The following is a 20,045-nucleotide window of genomic DNA, read 5'->3' as shown; positions in this document are numbered from 1 at the left end:
GGGGTACACGATCACACATTGTATTTAAAAGCCTTATGCTCTCCCCTGTCCCTATCCCTAAGCCCAAGAAAACTAGTCATTCTCTTTGGTAGGCTTTCTTCTCAGGAACTTAACCTCTCCAACTACCGCGAACGGTAGCTTTTTGACCTATGAGGGATCCGTAAAACCTCGCGATACACGCAGCTCGCGGGGAAGCTGTCATGGCTGCGCCTGTATAGAACCACGGGGTTCTGACCTCAGGTGAGTGGGCGACGAGCATAGGCGGGAACAGTTTGCAGCCCTGTACCATAGACTTCTTGCTTTTTGGAGAAAAGTCTCAGGAGTTGCTCGGGCATTAAGTTTAGGGAGGTGGGTTAATATTGGGTGGCTCAGCACTGGCTCCTAACATTTTCTGAGATCTGGTGATACTGGCTCATGTATCTATCTCCTAAGCGCAGGCCGCATGCGAGCGTCACTTTGGTTTATTGCTTCCTCTCCTCAGCGGTTCTACTTGTCCCAGTCCCTATTCTTACAAGTCCGGGTTTGGCAGTTGCTAAATCTTCATGTTGAAAACTATCCGTCATGGGGGGTAGGAGGGAGTGGAAAGTGGGTGATGGGCATTGAGGAGGGCACCTGTTGGGATGAGCACTGGGTGTTGTATGGAAACCAATTTGACAATAAATTTCATTAAAAAAAAAAAAAGTATCCGCCAACGTTAAAACTTTCTCAGTGAAGCTCTCTCCAGGCAATGGTAACATAAAATTCCTTTATTAAAAGGACACTGTGTGGGAACACTTTCCACCAGAAACCCCACTCTACTTACTTATTTTTAAAACTCATTTATACGATGACTACTTCCAAAGTAACCTGGCTTCTCTGAGACAGTGTACACATTGGTGGATGCGGAGGAAGCCCATGTTGGTAAAGCACTTTTACCGTTTTAATCTTTAATGTCTCCATTGGTTCTCACTTTAGTCTCTGTTAAATTCATTTCGTTTCTTTAAGTAAAAGTTTTGCTTTGATTTGTATTCCTTTTATAACCCTTTCCCCCACAGGAAAACAACGGCATGTCTTCTCTTTCACTCATAGAAGTGGCATTTGTGTTGCATAGACTACTTTAAAGCGAGTTGAAAGTGTTTGAGTGGATAGCAAAATGATGAACAGAGCAAGTTCCTTTTTATGGAACCTCAGACAATTCAGTACTTTCGTTCCAACAAGCAGAACTATGAGGCTGTATCCTTTGGGATTTTCCAGACCCAGAATTGTTTTTTCATACAATTCAAACCTAAGAAACCTTCTTTTAAGTGACTTTGGCAATAGAGTGCAGTCATCTATTAGGCACCTTTTTCAGGATGCCTTAATTTTTAAATCAAGAGACGACTTTCAAACAAAGGGCGTAAGCACTGAAACAGTCCTTACAGTTAGCAGAGTGCTTTGTCCTAGAAGACTCTCCTTTGATTCAAAACACTCTCCTTTCTCTGACGAGGGATTGAAGATAAACTTTCATCACGAGGCCTCCAATGAAAATGTTCTCACCAAGGAAACAAAACCAACCCCTGTCAACTATAGAAAACTGTCTCAGGAGTGTAGTTCTCTGAGTGATGTGTTAGATACATTTTCAGAAGCATCTACTTTTCCCAGTAGTAACTATATTTCAGCAATGTGGACCATTGCCAAAAGGATGTCTGATGACCAGAAACGCATTGAGAAACAACTGATGTTTAACCACCCTGCATTTAGCCAACTGTGTGAACAAGTGATGAGAGAAGCCAAGATCATGCACTGTGACCACCTGCTGTTCAGTCTTCATGCTGTAGTGAAGCTGGGAATTCCTCAGAACAGTCTGCTGGTACAGACTTTGCTGAGAGTGGTCCAGGTAAAATCAAAAGGCGACTTAAATACCGTTTTTCTTGACATGGCATACTTTGAAAGACTGAGGGGAAATAGAGAAGTATCCTCCTTGAAAGAGATTATCAGTGGAATGGTAGTTTATATTTGTTTTTGCATATATGTGATTTAGAGACCTTAAGTTGACTGGGCCTTTCCTTCCTTTTGCTATGGACATTTATGAAAGCTTGTGCCGTTTTTTCTTCTCCAGAGTTAACCAATAGTGAGGACTAAAATGAGGAGAGATACAAAACATACAAGGAAATGTTGGTTAGTTGAAGGCAGGAGAGAAGGGAAGAGGGGAGAACTAATATTTGTTGAGTACCTGCACTTTTTCCTAGTTTAATTAATCCTCTCAATAGCCCTGCAAGGTCGATGTTTACCTCAGTTTTGCAGATGAAAAAACAGAGTTGATGATGTTAAACAACTTGGCTAAAGTCAGACAGCTAGTGGATTCATTTATTCATACAATTAACATTTATTTCGTATCAATAGTGTATCAGTTACTGCAGTTGCTACTAGAGAGAAAGATTTAGGAGACCTCATGCCTGTTTTCCCTATGGAAAGGGAAAGGGAAGGGAAGACAAATATTTTGTAGGCAATTATAAAAATAACCAACATTCGTTTAATAACTCGTACATTTACTAAATTATAGGCACTGTGCTGAGTGCAAGGGGATATAATTATGAACAAAATAACGGCCGCATGGAGCTTTAAGTGCAATGAAGGAAAACTATAGTCTTGTAAGAGTGTGTAACAGACTTAACAGCTTAGTCAGGAGATGGCTTTCATGATGGGAAGAAGAGACAGGGGAGGAGGATACAGGGTTAGTGTTTGAGGCAGAGACACACGTACAAAGTTTGAAAACAGAATTGTCTCATATAATCCTCAGTGTAGCCTTTAAAATATGTACTACTGGGGCGCCTGGGTGAGTCAGTGGGTAAGCGCCAGACTTCGGCTCGGGTCACGATCTCATGATTCGTGGGTTCAAGCCCCACGTCAGGCTCTGTGCTGATGGCTCAGAGCCTGGCGCCTGCTTTGGATTCTGTGTCTCCCTCTCTCTCTGCTCCTCCCCCACTCATTATTTTTGTCTCTCAAAAATAAATAAACATTAAAAAAAATTTTTTTAAATAGATACTATCATCTTACTAATGATTAGTAAATTGAGGCTTAAAGAGGTTAAATAATCTGGCCAAAGTTACCTTTCTGTGAATGTCACTCTTTGTAGGTCTTGAATTGCTGAGTAAATTAGCAAATACCTAGTTCATAGTAGAACAAGGATTCAAGCCCAGTAGGAGATGATATCTAAGTTGAATGAGCAGCAGCTTGTGAGAGATTGATAGTGAAAGGGATGGTATTTGAAGCAGAGAAGATTGCCTATTCAGAAGAAAAGTTTGGCAGGTTTGGGGGAGCTGAAAGTAGTTCAGTGGTGCTGAAGTGTAGAATATTGGGGTTGTGTGTTTGAGGTAGTACGGAGGAAATTGTGTTATTGTGGTCAAGGAGGAGGGGTTATGAGTATAGAGGCAAGACCGAGACTGGAAAGGGGGGCGGAGCTCAATCATGAAGAGCCTTTTATGTCTGGGTAAGGAGTTTGGAGTTATCCTATAGGCAATGGGGATCCATTAAGTATTTTAAGCAAAGTGTCAACATGTTCAAATTTATATTTTAGATCACTGTATGAGTGGAAACACCACCAGATGTGATGATGAAATGATAGCCCATTCAACTAATTGTGTACCTTTTAAGGGTGGACATCTCGTCTTTTAAACTCAATGATCAGAATTAAATAATTTTTAAATTTCTTTTTTATTTAATTTTTTTCATGTTTATTTATTTTTGAGAGAGAGAGAGACAGAGACCGAGACAGAGCATGAGCAGGGGAGGGGCAGAGAGAGGGAGACACAGAATCCGAAGCAGGCTCCAGGCCCTGAGCTGTCAGCACAGAACCTGATGTGGAGCTCAAACTCACAGACTGTGAGATCATGACCTGAGCTGAAGTCAGACACTTAACCGACTGAGCCACTCAGGTGTCCCAATAATTTTTACATTTCTTGAGGATGATCTCACGTGTAGTCCTTCCTATTATAGAATTGAAGAATTAAGCTCATAGGCATATAACTGTATTTAACTTTAACTTTTTATGTTACTCTGATTTCCATCCATCCTTCATTAAGAATGAATTTTTATTTGTGTGTGTGTGTGCTTAAACCACAGAATATATCTTTATTCTGTTTATCTGGTAGACTGTGTTCTCTGCACAGTTATTTAAAAGTGATTCCAGTTAGTCACCACCTGGTTAGCCATGCTCTTACTGGATTTTGGACAAGTATCCCCATCAGCATAGCCTCTGCATTGGTGAGGTATGAGCAGTGGATATTTGGAGTCAGTATATCTTTAGGTACAATCGTGTCTTGCTGACCTGTTGGAATGTTGTAAAGACAGTTTGGCTAGAGATGAAAGCTCAGTATGTCATTGCTGAATTTGTCCTTCAGTTACTTGATCTTTCCTTTCACAGCAGATAATGATGGAATGTTGCAAATTGATATGGAAACCCTCCCATGGGAATGAGACCTTTCTTTTTCTTTCGGTCTTCTCCATTTCTTCTCATTACCTGGTTCTAAGCTAAGACTTTGTGCCTTGTTAGTCATGCCATTTTAGCAGAAGAGCATACCTCTTGCAGCCTAAGTTTTCTCACATGTGTTCACAACTACTTTTGTGAGGTGTATGAACTGGTTGTGATTAAGTTGTAGAGTACTAGATACACTGTGTTGTCACTTTTAACTTTCCGAATTATGCCCACTGCCATTTCTAGAATCTAGATTAGTACCCTAATCCAGGAGATCTGAGAGATGGAGCTGGGGGCCTGGAGCCCCCCTTGGGACCCAGTGGTAAAATGTGATAGCAGATGTGGATCAGAAGATTCACAACTGAAGCTACAATATGATAACCGGGAAAGGACAGAGAGAAATTGTGAGAGAACAGCTATCTGAGTTTCTTTGGGGGTGGACAGATTACCGTGTATACCTCAGTAGCTCTTACGTTACTGCATTTGTTGTCTTCATGCTGAACTTGAGTCCTAAGAAGAAGTCAAAATAATGTTTGATAAAAGTCACTTCAGAAGCTTCTGAATATGATCAGTACCAAATGGATTTTCAGTGGTAATGATGAATGTAAAAAGTGTTGGTGCACAAAAGCGTGTGTTGGTTATTTGGGAAATTCACTTCATAATACATTTCATTTCCCAAAGATGTTGTTTCTTGTGGGCTGGCTATGAATTATGGGTTTGATACTTAGTCATATAATTGAAAGCATCAGTTCAGCAGTTTTGCTTTGGTGAGATCGTCTGCTCTGGGCTTATCATCTGCAGTGTTCTTGTAATTATATTTCAATAGGAACGTATCAATGAGTGTGATGAGAAATGTCTTTCAGTTTTGTCAACTGTTTTAGAGTGCTCTGGGCTTATCATCTGCAGTGTTCTTGTAATTATATTTCAATAGGAACGTATCAATGAGTGTGATGAGAAATGTCTTTCAGTTTTGTCAACTGTTTTAGAGGCAATGGAGCCATGCAAGAATGTGGATGTTCTTCGAGCAGGAGTGCGGTGAGTCCTGTCTTACGCTTTCTTCATGTGGCATTCTCTATCCCTTTTATATCTCCAATCAAAAACCAAGAGGAAAGCTGACCTGCCTTTTTTGGGTGGGGGGAGACTTTGTTGCAGTATAGTCTTCAGTACCTTAGTAAACTTCAAATCCTGACTCTGGATCAGAAAAGCTAGAAATAATACTTCTTTTAGGGTCTACCATAAAAAAAAAAAGTGTGGGCAATAGTGAATTCTAAATTGATCTTAAAACACAGTACTGATGTGGGCTGGGGGAGAATTGACATGTGTTCCGCTCATCACGGTTATTTGGGCACCATGGGGAGGTTACGTGGCGCTGACTTGGCCTGAAAAGGGGCTTGAGTTTTATAATTTATAAAATTGCTGCAACTGATCTGTTGTCATAGGTCTGTGAGGATAGTACTTAATTTCCTTTTTCATTGACTGTGCATTGGGATATCTTATTATAATCTCCTGATGTGATTTGTTTATTCATAATGATAGCAGAATAACGTGAGAGGACAGTGCTGGGCTGGCCCTGCATCTTTAACTACTTACACTCCCCCGTGGGTAGGCACATTATTTTTATGGGCTTCATCTTCCCTGCCTAGAATTAGGAGCAGGACCAAATGACTTCTAAGATAACTTTGGTTTTCAGATACTAGAATTGTGGTGTTTATTGTGTATAATTACAGGATACTAGCCGATCAGCAAGTCTGGAAAATTGAACGTGTCTTCACATTACAAGCTGTGATGAAATGTGTTGGAAAAGACGCACCAATTGCTCTGAAAAGGAAACTGGAGGTAAGCACATTTTGGATTTTCTCTAGTGGCAGGATTTGAAAAAAAAAAAAAAAAATTTCTTACGACCTGCTATCAGTTCCTGAAGTCAGTTTTTTAGGAGGACATTGTTGTGCTTTTGGGTTATAACTTTGCTAAAGTGAAATAATAGATGCAGATTTATATTTTTTGTATATACAAATATATGTATTTAACCTGTGTATCTATTTGAGTCATTCTGCTCAAACTTTATCCTTTTTACTTAAAGATAAATTTATTTTACTTTGCCACAAGTTATAAATTAAAGTTTGTTTTCTTTAGATGAAAGCCTTGAGAGAATTAGACAGGTTTTCCGATTTGAATAGCCAGCACATGTTTGAGGCTTTAGCTGCCATGAATCACCGCTCTATTACACTTCTGAATGAATGCAGTAAGATGGTCATAGGTAAGGAATTTTTCTTTCATGATTCTTAGCATCTGACCTACTGTTGAGGACTGTATTTGTTTTGTTTGTCTTAAGATCTTTGCTGTTATACAGACACTATCTGATGATATGATTAGATCTGAATTTTATTTTTGCCTTTGTATTTTACAAAGTACAGTGCTATTTTTTTTTTTTTCTAAAGAAACAAAAGTATCGAGTGTAGAGTGTCTTGGATGTTACGTTCAAAGCCATGTGGTAATTTTTGTTTGTTTATTTAACTCATTCTTAAAGGTAATATCCATGGGTGTCCTTTTAAAGTATTGATCAACATACTGCAGTCTTGCAGAGACCTCCGATACCGTAATTTAGATCTTTTTAAGGGAATAGCAGATTATGTGGCTACAACTATTGACATCTGGAAGTTAAAACAAGTAAGTTTGTTAGCAGTTTAGAATAAGCCTCAGAAACTTGGGAGAAGCGTATCAATTCATTTCCCATTCTGAGTATTTCTCTATCAGCTTTATAGCAGTTAAAAGAGCAAAATATTCCAATGTTGGATTTACTTTTGAAAAATCAGCTCCTTATCATTTATGTCTAGGAGTTACCTGTTAATATACTATTCAATCTTTTGACTATCTTTCTGAAATAAAAATTATATTGTCCAAAGTTTGCTCTTCTATTTGTTTTTCAAAAAAAACCAGTTGTGTGGTATTCTGGATAATTAGGATTATTTCCGTTTCTGCTTTTACTTTTTTAGATTTAGAATAATAAAAATGGGTAATGTGGCAGGCTTATGCATTTGGAAGAATAAAATGACATTACTTAATGATCATGCCTATTTTCTATTTATGAAAAGTTGTCTTGTTTCCTCCAGAGTAAGAACCTTTAAATTTGGGGGCTGTGTTAGCGATATAAATATCTAGAAGCAGCTGGTAAAAATTTCTTTTTGTGACGAAGCAGTGGTAATTGCGTTAGATCACTAGATTCACTTTACCTTGGAGGGTAAAGTATATGTTGAGATTGCCATGGAAATTTTCTTTGGAAAGAGAAGCACTAATTGTGAGAAGTTCCAAGAGGGAAATGAGAAGTGGACTGAAAATTTTAATTTAATCATAGTATTTCATCTCTGTTCTCATTTGTACAGCTCAATGTGGAATAGAGAAATTTTTGAGTTCTCTCTTACATGTTCTCTCTTCCTTTTGGATGTAGGAAGTGTCTGGGTTTGGAAGAGGGAATAGTTCAAGATGATTCGGTCATTTTGAAAAACCTCAGAAAAGGTGTATTTAAAGTAGTTTTCATATCTGTTGTATGAAAAACCTATAGGAAATGATTTAGAAATATGGAAACCATTGTATGCTCTGGTTCTCAGCTTATAAAAAGATAGTATTAATATCTGATTCAAGAATTACTGGAACAGATTTTGTGAGGAAGAGAGAACTGTTTCTTTGTGGAGAATATTCTCTTCAGACAGTTCTATTGCTGTTTAAATTTTTTGAGATCTAAAACAATTACTGGTAGCATACTATAATTATTAAAAGTTTTTCCTCAATTCACTCTTTTAAAGGTTCTCTTTCTCCTCATTTTACTTGAAGACCTTGGCTTCCGACATACTGATTTGATGGACTTGTTCATGAAAAAAGTGATAGATGATCCTGCTTCTCTAAACATGAAAAGCATTATCTCTATTCTTCACGTGTATTCTTCTCTCAATCACTTCGACAAATGCCAGACCCAAGAGTATGTACTTGTTCTTTTTTTTTTTAGTTTGTTTATTGCTGTATAACATACTTCAGAAGATTACATATTATCATAAGCTTAATGGATTGTTACAAGTGAACACATCCATGGTCATTATCTATATCAACAAATAAAACATTAGTATACTTTATTTGAGAAGTTAAACAGAACTTCATTTTATTTTTGCTGTTCTTTTTTCTTTTTTGCCTTGCTTGTTTCTTTGTTCATTATGACATATTTGTTAATTCAGCACAGGAGTCTTCATTTCAAACTCTCCCAGCTTATTCCCTCAGCTCCTGAGTTCATAGTTCAGTTTTCACCCTGACTATTCAGTTGGTCCCAGACTACTGCTTTCTGTAATTTTCATTTTTTTTTTTTTAATTTTTTTTTTTTTCAACGTTTATTTATTTTTGGGACAGAGAGAGACAGAGCACGAACGGGGGAGGGGCAGAGAGAGAGGGAGACACAGAATCGGAAACAGGCTCCAGGCTCTGAGCCATCAGCCCAGAGCCCGACGCGGGGCTCGAACTCACGGACCGCGAGATCGTGACCTGGCTGAAGTCGGACGCTTAACCGACTGCGCCACCCAGGCGCCCCTGTAATTCATTTTTAACCACAGCCATGCACTTCTGTTAAATGCAGCAGCTCCTCAGACGTGCTGGGCTCTTTCATACCTCTGCTTTCCACCCAGAACATCTTTTCTCCCTTTCTAGATCAGATTGGATTCACTGAAACCCAAAATGCATATAAAATGTCACTTGCTAGAAGAGTGATTAAAAGCCCGGACTCTGGAGTCTGCTTAGGTTTGAATCCCAGCTCTGCCATTTGTTAGCTACTTAACTGTCAGCAAGTTACTTGTCTGTGCCTCGGTTTCATCATCTATTAAAATGGGGATCAGAAGTAAGAATTATTTCTAATCACATTGGGTTGTTGTGAGGATTAAACGAGTTAACCTGTGTTAGGTTCTTAAAGCAGTGCCTGGCACATAGTAATTGTTAGATTACAAAAAAACTTACAGCGTAGGTCACAGGCTGGCAGGAATAAACTAGGGCAGTTCTGAGGGTCTCAGTGGCAAGAGTCACAGGCCATCGCTTTGCCATCAGGTAAGTTACTTGACTGCAGCTGCTTTCTGTCCCTGTGGTTTTCCCTCAGGATTCAGATTTCTAAAACAGCAAGTCTGGTTGACTGGGTTTGGGTCACATGCCCGTCACTTTGGAGCACATAACCCAAGAATCCTTGGCCCACTGAAAAGCAGCTGCCCACTGTACCCTCCATCGTACTGAAAACTCAGTCTGGGCTGCATTTCCCATGCCTTCCCTACTTGTCCCCATCAGACCCCTTGTGCTTGCCGTATCTATGAATCTCTGGTGGAGCCCTGACGCAGAGTTGTAATCACTTATCAATAAGCCTGTCTCTGCTTCTCAGTTGGAAAGCTCTCTAGAGTGAGACCCAGGTTCTTGTTATTCTGAACTGAGCACAAGACCTGGCACTGAATAGGCATCTAATAAAGGTTTAAAAGTACCCCCAAATTTGGTCTTTCTCTACTCCCACGCTTGTCTTTGAGGCTGGCTCCCATGTACCTCCTGCACTTTCTTGACAAACACCGTCAAGCAGTGATAATTAAAACTCCAGAAACAGCTGCACAGATTCCATGGTATTAGGAGAAAAAGCACTGGGTGGTTAGGGAGTTTTTCAGCCTATTGTAAGCATTGCAAGAGACAACTTGGTCGAAATTGTTACATTGTGTTCCCTGTTCTTCTACTCCGCTTAAGGAGACAGGGCGTGGATATCCAAAGGAAGGAAGTAAATGGTAGGTACCAAATGAACACTCTCCGGAAGAGAGAGAAAGGATGCTGGGGTCTTAGGCTGTAGCGGCAGAGATTTTAAAAGAAGGCCAGCTCAGAGCATTTGGGAAGTAAGTTGACTGGAAGAGAACGGTTAGAAGATTTGGCTGAGCGTATTGTATATGCACATGTTGTACGTTAATCATTTTGTTGTTGTACGTTAATCATTTTGTTTATGTGATGGCCTCTGGGAGACAGGGTGTGTTAAATCCAGAATATGTTCCTGGGTTTGAAACCCAAGGAAGAAAACATTGTAACGGTTAAGCTGTCCTTTCAGTCCTTTGGTTTCTTCTTGATCTGTACTTACCACCCTGTAAATAATCCCAGATTTGCATCTCTGGTCCTTAGTGTGCCTCTGGACTCCAGGACTTCTGTGGTTTGCATGTGGTCACCATGTATCTTCTTCCTCTTCTTTTTCTTTCTTTTCTTCCTCCTCTTCTCCCCCCCTCCTCTTCCTCCTCCAGCAGTTATTTACTGTTTACTAAATACTATGTAAAGTAATGTTTTAAGCCACTTTATTGAGGTCTGATTAACATGTAAAAAACTACATGTTTAATGCACCCAACTTGGTGAGTTTTTAACTCATTATTCTTGATTCTTTTCTACTAACCTTCCTCATGTCTTCCTCATCTAAATTTGTTTATTTAGTCAGAAAACGTATACTAAGCATGTGGCTACTTAGGACAAAGATGAATAAGACACATCCTTTTTTTTTTTTTTTTTTTTAAGATTTTATTTTTAAGTACTCTCTATATGCAACGTGGGACTTGAACTCATAACCATAAGATCAAGAGTCCCATGCCCTTCCCACCGAGCCAGCCAGGCGCCCCAAGACACAATCCTTTTTTGCCAGGATTCTATGTAATGGGTAAGGTAGATTTTGGCAATTGAATACAGCATACAAATTGGAGTGAGAGAATTTTATGCAGGATAAATGGCAATAGAGGAAGACTGTGCCAGGACACTAGCCAGCCTGGTGACCTGGAGGTTCAGGATGAATGCCAACCAGTGCTGCCTGGAGAGGTGGTTCCTAAGCAGATCTTAAAAGATGGAGCAGTAGGAGGTAACCATAGGAAGATAAGCAGGAAGGAAGATTCTGAGCAGAAAGGACTCCATATTCAGTCTGGGAGGAAAGAAACAGCAGAGCATGTGCAGGGAAGGACGCGCAGTTGGGTGCTGCTAAAACACGAGGAACGGCAGGAATGGGATGAGAAGATTCGAGAGGTGATCAGCACCCAGGCTCCAGAAGCGGTCATCTGCAGCCCGCCCTTTCTCGCCTCACTGCCTTCTCTGGGATCTTTCCCCTTCTTCCCATCCCATTGTAACTCCCACAGTCCTGCTCAGCCTGCCCTGGCCTCCACTGTCTCCCTCACCCCCTCCTGCTGCCCCTGGGACCTACCAGCTGATCTGAGACTTTTTCCTCTACAGGCTCACTGTGCAAAGGGCTCGCTGACGGGCGCGCTTGCCTTCGCTCCGCACCGTGGCCCCACCAGCTCCTTACAATAGCATAGATAGCACACACTCTCAGGGGTCCATTTCTTTGCTCAGTGTCAAATGATCTTCCCTTCTCCTGTCTTTTCCACTTGTTGAAATTCTCCTTAGCCCCAAAGCTCTATCTACTTACTTTGCTGTGTGCTATCTCAGTGCTTTGCATGTCCCATAATGATAGATAGCTTCTGTCTAAGATTCTGACTGACCTGGGTTCAGAACCTGCCTGTGCTATTTATCACCAGTGTCACCCTGGGCAAGTGACCTCTCCTACTGTGCTCTTTCCTCTCTTCTTGCATGTTTAACTGCTTTGTTACACTGTATAACACTGGTTCTGGGTGGTAGGATTAGGCTTGCAGTTCTTTTACTTTTAACTCAGAATATTGGTAGCTGGAGAATCTACACTGGTGTTTTAGGCCTTACAGACATACTCATCGTACAAATCCAGTATCATGGTTAAAAGGCTCTGGAGCCCGACAGCTTGGGTTCCAACACTGTCTCTGCTACTTCCTGGCTGTTTTTTCTTGGACAAGTTCTTCAACCTCAATGAACCTGTTTACTTGTCTTTTTTTAAGAGGATAATAAGAATACCTACTCCATAAAGCTTTAGTAGTGATTGAGTTAAAGCCTATGAAGTATTTGCTCTGTATAAGACATATAACAGTAGTTCCCTAGCATTTTATTATGAGGTAGCCACCTGACCTGAGGGACATGTGAATACTTCCTGCCAGTCTGATTTTCTTACTTCCTTTCTTTGGACTCCTTAAAGCCATCGGTTCTCTGGCACCTAACTCGCCTCACCATGACCTTGTGTTCTGTTCATGTTTGAAAGCTGACTTTTCTTTGTTCCCCTGAAGGTTCCAGGAAGTTATGGCTCGTTCTCTGACTGGTTACCTTCACCACATCTCTTCTGAAAACCTCTTGAAAGCTGTGTCTTCATTTTGCTTGATGAACCATTTTCCCCTGGCCCTTATTAATCAGCTTCTCCAAAAGGACATCATCAATGAGCTGCTGACATCAGGTATGGCGTCGGTGTACGATGGTGACTAAAATAAGGCAATACCCTGGCTGCCTTGTGATTCCGAACGGGGTCATAGGTGGAGCAGATGCTACTGAGGACAGAACCACAAATGATGAAGTTGAAGGCCAATGCTTTAAACCAGCAAACCAGCCTCCTGTAATGACAGATCCCAGATACAGAAGGCAAGGATAAGAAACACGTCATCGTTCCTTTTTTTTAAGATTTTTTTTTCTTAATGTTTTTTTAAATTTTTTAATTTCTTTATTTATTTTTGAGACAGAGAGAGACAGAGCATGAGCAGGGAAGGGGCAGAGAGACAGGGAGACACAGAATCGGAAGCAGGCTCCAGGCTCTGAGCCATCAGCACAGAGCCCGATGCAGGGCTCGAACTCACAGACTGTGAGATCATGACCTGAGCCGAAGTTGGACGTTCAACCGACTGAGCCACCCAGGCGCCCCTGTTGTTCCTTTTATTTACGCTGTCTGCACCTGTACAAAGGCCGAGTGTTCAAGGTGTTCTCTATGCCTTGATCGGAAATGTTTGTAATTCCTAATCCTTACGTGTCACCTTTGAAGCCAAGTTCAGTCAGCTTCTGCAGCTCTAAACACTTTGTCACTCGTGGCCTACAACGAGGGTACACCCCCTAGGTCAAGCAATCAAATAGTTCCCAAAGTAGTGAATTTATTTACTCTTGAAACGAAATTAATTGTTGACTTTTGGTCTTTTTTTTTTTTTTTAATTTTTTTTTTTTTTCCAACGTTTATTTATTTTTGGGACAGAGAGAGACAGAGCATGAACGGGGGAGGGGCAGAGAGAGAGGGAGACACAGAATCGGAAATAGTCTCCAGGCTCTGAGCCATCAGCCCAGAGCCCGACGCGGGGCTCAAACTCACGGACCGCGAGATCGTGACCTGGCTGAAGTCGGATGCTTAACCGACTGCGCCACCCAGGCGCCCCCTTTTTTTTTTTTAATTAATTAATTAATTAATTTATTTTTTGACTTTTGGTCTTTTATATTAAGCAAAGAAAAGCAATATCTGGCCGGATGTACAAAATTTGATCATGTGTCTGAGAACAGAGAAGTTTAAATTCTTTGAAAAAGCAATGTTAGGAAATTCTGAAGTTGAATTGTGAAGGAGGAACACCACGTGCTGATTTTTTTAAGTGGTTACTGTGGGGGAAGCAGCCTTGAACCCAGGAAACCTGGATTCTAGTCCCGACTTTGCCTTTCGGTAATCATGAGGCACTTGAACATTCCTGGGCCTTCCCTCATCACTCAGTGAAGAGTTTAGACTAAATGATCTTGAGAGAGATTTTAAACTGTAAGAGGTCATCAAATACTGATCTAAACACTGGGAACTAATCTAGACTGAACTGATCTGGTCACTGATCTAGACTCTGGGAACTAGGGAGACACAAAGACTCCTCTCGATAGGAAACAAATCATCAGAAACATACATACGTGAATAGAATGTCTTAACTGTGGCACTAGTGTTTTTTGGTAACTAAATATTTTTTCTTAACTCTAGATTTTCTTTCTCTTTTTTTTTAGGTGACATAGAGAGGAACGTTCACAAGCTTCGTATTTTGGCCGCTTGCCTAAAACTTGATACTTCTTGTCCCAAGGCCATAGACTTAGCGCTGCCGCCGCTGCCTTCCACACCACTATTTCCAAACGCGAAGGTGGCAGACGCACTAAGTAGCCTTCTGGGAGAAGGATACTTCTTAAGAAATGTACAGTTGCCACATAATTACCATATCGGTATGGGGCTTTATGAGATTTTCCTCTATCGTATTTTATTTATTTTCCTTTATTTTGGACAAAGATGGGTTTTCCGCAGCAGGTTAGTGCGGCGTTGGCCCCAGACTGGGCTGCCTGATTTGGGCTCTTGCTCTGTGCGTACTCGTGCTGTGTTTTCGGGCCCTCCCCAACCCCCGGCCCCTTGTCCGTGAAGCGGCAGTAAACGTGGTGCCCACCTCCTAGGGTTCCTATGGTGAATAAATGAGATTATATGTGTGAAATCCAGACTAGAGTCTGGCACGTGGTAAGCTCAACATAGTTTTTGTCTGATGCCGTTATCGTTATTAGTAGTGGTAGTATACATTTTGAAACAGAAAATCACTTTGAGCAATGTTTGAAAAATTCTTTTCTTTCAGATTTTGAAGTCAGAATGGATGTTAACAGGAGTCAAGTGCTTCCATTTTCCCATATGGATGCGGTAACTTCTGCTGCAGATATTCAAAGGTTGCTTGCATATGTTCATTTAAATCTTAATTCTCAAAGACTTCATAATAAGTAGCAGTAACAATACTAAGACCTTATATTTGTGTAGAACTTATAATGTACCAAGAGACTTTTCATCCATTAATCTCCTTAGGTATAAATGTGGACATTGATTAAAGACAGTGGACTGGAGTTGAGCTGTTAAATAGGCAGTGTGTGTGTTTTCTTTTTTAATAGGAAGTTTTTAAAAATCAGGTTTTAAAGCTGAATACTACAATAAAACAATGTCAACATGATTGAAACTATCAGTGCAATATAAACTTTTGACAAGATAGTGTAATAGTCATCATAAAAAATGAAGGCATCTATGAAAATTAAATACCCAGTAAATATTTTGTTCTACCACCAGGATCTTTCCAAAGGTAGAGAAACTTTAGCTTTTTAATGAAGTTGTATCGTGTATGGGTCAGACTGTATTGAAGTTAATCATAAGCCGTTTCCTTGACTCGCATACTACAAACCGTGTGTCTCTGGAGAATTGTGATACTGTGCTCCAGAGCATGTCCTGCCGAGCCAGTGAAGCAGGTGCTTCCGGTCATGTTGCGACACCCCGTGTTCGGTCAGCCTTCGTACAAAGGCTCTGCTAGGCCCTGCGGGGTGCACGAAGTAGAGGCAGACGTGGATCCCGACCCCAAGGAAACTGTCTCTCGATTGCTTTATAGGACATGCACGTAAATACAGTAGGGAGAGGTATAGAAACAGATCTGTAGGCGTTCAGACTCTTAACCTGCTCATCCCTCTCCATTCTCATACGACTCTTTAACTTTACCCTTTTCTGAATCCATCTAGCTTGTTCCTTGTCCATCTGTTTCACTGTGATCTTCCCTGTACTGTCACCCATCTCCCCTGAAGGAATAGCTTTCTCTGTGACCTCTGTGAAAGCTAATTGTTCTTTTTCAGGTACTCCATTGTTCTGGCCTAATAATATACAAGCTTTCAGCCTAAAGTCCTGAGGAGAAGTAAGGAATGTGAGCATTCCTTTAAAAGATAAAATTTCTCTTATGTTATCTCAGATAACAGCCAAAGTATAACAGAAGAGAGAAAGGATACAAATGTCTTATTTTCCCCCCAGCCAACTTAATCTTTCCAAAAGGCCAAGAACAATGAAAAAACAAATTACGCCTTCCATATTTTGTTACACATACAGATTTTATCTTTTTAACAGTTTGGCCTTTCTCTTAGCGTTTCCTGTTTTGTATTTGGTCTCTCTGGTTTTCAGATGCTGCTCTCTCTGGACCATGTGTATACAAGGAGAACATTTGCCATTTCGTTTTTCTACATCAGTACTTCTAGTAGCATAAATAATTATATTCGGGTCAGAGATTGAACACTGCACAGGAAAGCCTTGAAATGCTTTCCTATCTGGATATTTTCCTCATCAAGAATGTAGCCATCCTTGAAGGTGGTTGAGGGATAGCTGCGTAAAGCATTATTGCAAGCTTTTGGTTTCTAAAGCAGCCTTCATGTGCTGGAGTGTTTGTAAAGGCCGAGTAACAAGGAGGTGGAGGACGGGAGGGGCAGTGGGGAACGGTGAGGCCTATGGTTGGCAGAGAGCTCAGCCATGAAATCTGCAAAGAATAGGAGCACAGCAGATTGTACGTGCAATCTCATTAATAACGGGTCTCCTTTTGTGCATTTTTGTCTTCAGAGTAGCTGTGCTGTGTGTTCCTAGATCTACTTACTGTTTGGATTTAACCCACCCCAGAGGATTCCTTGCTATGAAAATGCGGCATTTGAAAGTAATGGGTTTTCATGTAATCTTGGTAAGAAGAAAATGCACATGAGATACTCTTCAGTGACTGATGTCTGTTCTGCTGGGGATGTTGTGGTTGAGGGTGGTCACAAGGACTCTAGAGGAATCGTCAGCAGTATTGCAGTAATTCTTTGGAAAAGAACATTTCTGTACGTGATTTGGTTTTTACTCAGCTGATAGCTGTCATTTACTAGGAGTTTTATAAATGCTACATTTGGTCAACTTTAATCCTTTTTGGTAAGAGGAAAAATTTCTTATTTAAGACCCATGACATCATATTCATTTCGCAGAGTTCCTTAAGGGAAAGAAAGATGAGAATTTAAGCTTTGTTTTCATGGGCTGGTGTGAGGCTACTGTAGGAAGTATGTCTCCAGGAAAAGCTAGCTGCTTATAAGAGGGGAGCTCACATCTCATCTTGATTCCAACTCCACAGCTTTGCGTGACCAGCCTTTCCAGATGTCTCTGTATGGAGCAAGAACCTTGTGAATGAGTTTATATATATGTTAGCATTGGGATCTATCTAATTGCCACTCATTTGGTCCTGCATATTATGTGAAATGTAAACATTCACATTTACGTTATGATACTTTCCTATCCAAAAATGGATTACATGTATATTACTGAGGTTAAGATGCCACATTTCTCTTAATGGGCTACTGTTTAAGCTTTTTCCCCATAAGGGATATTGTATGTATTCTAAGGAAGATTATCCCAAGAAAGGGATTTTTTCACCCTTTAGAGGACCTTAGTTTTTTAAACGTTTATTTATTTTTGAGAAGGGGAGTGCAGAGAGAGAGGGAGACAGACAATCCCAAGCAGGGCCCTCGACATGGGGCTCTATCCCACAAACCATGAGATCATGACTTGAGCCTAAATCCAGAGTTGGATGCTTAACCATTTGGGCCACCCACGTGCCCCAGAGACCTTTAAACTTTTTAGAATTTTCACTGATAGAGCTTTCTTCAACCCTACCTGGCACATTCTCTTACCCTGTAAAATATGAGTAATCATAAGATAGCACTTGCTTTAAAATTTTTTCTTGTTAATATTTTTATTTATTTTTGAGAGAGACAGAGACAGAATGCGAGTGGGTTAGGGGCAGAGAGAGAGGGAGACACAGAATCCGAAGCAGGCTCCAGGCTCTGAGCTGTCAGCACAGTGCCCGACGCGGGGCTTGAACTCACGAGCTGTGAGATCATGACCTGAGCCGAAGTTGGACTCTCAATGGACTGAGCCACCCAGGCGCCCCAGCACTTGCTTTTGAAGAGCAGTTGGCTTGATATCACGTTGATATGCTTGGATCTTGAAACTAGCTTTTATTTTACGTGTTGTCTTCTTGCAAACTGATTATTTTCTCCTTTCTTTGGTAAGGTCCATAACTGGGAGATAGAAAGACTGCAGATGAAGGATGTAGTCACGTTTTTGAAGACTGAACTCTATTCAGCTGAAGCCTTTCCTACTGCTGATGTAAATCTGCAAAGCACGTGTTAAAATGGAAGCCGCCTTTTCATATTGGGAGACGTAAATTTGTAAAATAACTTTAATAAAGACTGTAATTCAGTTGTCAGTGGAATCTACCTGACTAGTCACTATAACAAAAAGTATCACTTCAGTTCACTGTTAAAATTAATTTGAAGAGTGGGAGAGTGTTGTTATTGGCATTTTAGAAGGTGCTAAGAAAACTCCAGGGGGATCACTTTTCCAACCCAACCTGTTTCCTCCAGTGCACAGATATGTGACAGATTCATGAGGTTTTATTTTGGCTCGTGAGCTTTGATGCATTGAACACTGGCTTCTTAGTTGTGAAGGGCAGCAGCTAAGGTGGCACGGTGGTCTTGCGTTCGAGACCTGCATATTTGCACTCTTACTGCATACGCTGTTCTAGAATTCAGGCACGGACTGCCTTTTTCGTGGCCATTGGACCCGGTGCTCAAATCACAGAATTTAAGAAATGATGTGACAAATGCCTGCAGGCCAGGCGTCTGCTTTTGTAACAGGCATTCTAGGTGGAAGTGGCTCGTGAGCCACACTAAGAACTGCACAGCGAAGACAGTACAGACATGGCAACGAGTCTAAATTTATTAAAACTGCTAGGCTGTGGGTTGCTGACATGTAACTGTTGTTGCCATTATTGAGGTCGTTCCTTTTCCCTTTCTTCCCCTCTCCCCACCATTTCAGGAAGTCTTTTAAATTAAATATATAGCTGAGCTATGTTGTGAGTCAGAGCTGAGGACTATTTTTCAGTTACGTTTGTTCCTTTTTTTTTTTCCCCCTCAGAGAGAGAGTGTGAGCCGGAGAGGGACAGAGAGGAGGAGAGAGAATCCCAAGCAGGCTGCACACCCAGCATGAAGCCCAACGGGCTCAGTCTCACAACTGTGAGAACATGACCTGAGCCGAAATCAAGAGTTGGATGCTTAACCGGCTGAGCCACCTGTAGGTGCACTCCCCCCCCGTTTTTTTCTTGTTTATTCCTTCATTGAAACATTTATTCAAGGGGCGCCTGGGTGGCTCAGTCAGTTAAGTGTCCAACTTTGGCTCGGGTCATGATCTCACAGTTCTAGAATTCAAGCCCCTCGTCGGGCTCTGTGCTGACAGCTTAAAGGCCTGCTTCAGATTCTGTGTGTGTCTCTCTCTCTGCCCCACCCCTGCTTGTGCTCTGTCTCTCTTTCTCAAAAATGAATAAATGTTAAAAAAAAAACAAAAACAACCAAACAACATTTGTTCAAATTTGCAGTATAGCTGTCTACCTAGTGTTTGACTCACTGTGGATATAGTGAATTTCATTTATGAAACCCGAGTGCCATGTAATTTAATAAGTATTTTATCCCAATGCAAAAGACTGGATGTTTCTGTCATCCCTCCTAATTCTTATGTCGAATCCTAACCCAAGCATGATGGTGTTTGAGGTAGAGCGTTGGGAGGTGATTAATCCATGATGGTGGAGCCCTCATGAGTGGTGTTGGTCCTCCTAAAGAGACCCCAGAGAGCTCCCTTGGTGCTCTGCCATTTGAGGACACAGAAGATGACCATCTGTGAGCCAGGAAGAGGGCCTCCACCAGACACAGTCTGCCAGAGCCTTGATCTCAAGACTTCTCAGCCTCCAGATCTATTGAGAATTTTTGTTGTTTATAAACCACGCAACTAATGGCATTCTGTTAACATCAGCCCGGATGGACTAAGATACCCCAAATACACAGACATGCAATTATTGGACACCTTATTCTCTGCCAGACCCGGCCAAGTATTCAG

General features: G+C 41.0%; 1 protein-coding gene across 1 annotated transcript; it reads left to right on the top strand.

The window, feature by feature from the left end:
• Positions 1-192: 192 nt before the first annotated feature.
• FASTKD2 (FAST kinase domains 2) lies at positions 193-18,384 on the top strand. The gene is made up of 12 exons (XM_047085653.1): positions 193-240; positions 1,035-1,855; positions 5,364-5,467; positions 6,160-6,268; positions 6,566-6,689; positions 6,960-7,099; positions 8,233-8,405; positions 12,595-12,758; positions 14,312-14,521; positions 14,917-15,004; positions 16,692-16,806; positions 18,168-18,384. Exons 2-12 carry the CDS (start codon positions 1,133-1,135, stop codon positions 18,285-18,287), a joined length of 2,070 nt encoding a protein of 689 aa, XP_046941609.1. The 5' UTR covers positions 193-240; positions 1,035-1,132; the 3' UTR covers positions 18,288-18,384.
• Positions 18,385-20,045: the final 1,661 nt, after the last annotated feature.

The sequence above is a fragment of the Lynx rufus genome, unplaced genomic scaffold (genome assembly GCF_022079265.1).
Source record: "Lynx rufus isolate CCGP_SWC_20201006 ecotype Redwood Valley unplaced genomic scaffold, mLynRuf1.p SCAF_2, whole genome shotgun sequence".
NCBI classification, from domain to species: domain Eukaryota; kingdom Metazoa; phylum Chordata; class Mammalia; order Carnivora; family Felidae; genus Lynx; species Lynx rufus.
Note: the sequence above shows the minus strand (reverse complement) of the source record. Positions and strands in the feature narration are given on the sequence as shown.

Bases quoted from the DNA above. Each gene is read 5' to 3' on its own strand.
- FASTKD2 (XM_047085653.1), top strand. From the start codon at position 1,133: ATGATGAACAGAGCAAGTTCCTTTTTATGGAACCTCAGACAATTCAGT. The intron at 1,856-5,363 runs GTAAAATCAAAA...ATATTTCAATAG, and splicing joins CTTTGCTGAGAGTGGTCCAG to GAACGTATCAATGAGTGTGA. The intron at 6,269-6,565 runs GTAAGCACATTT...TGTTTTCTTTAG, and splicing joins CTCTGAAAAGGAAACTGGAG to ATGAAAGCCTTGAGAGAATT.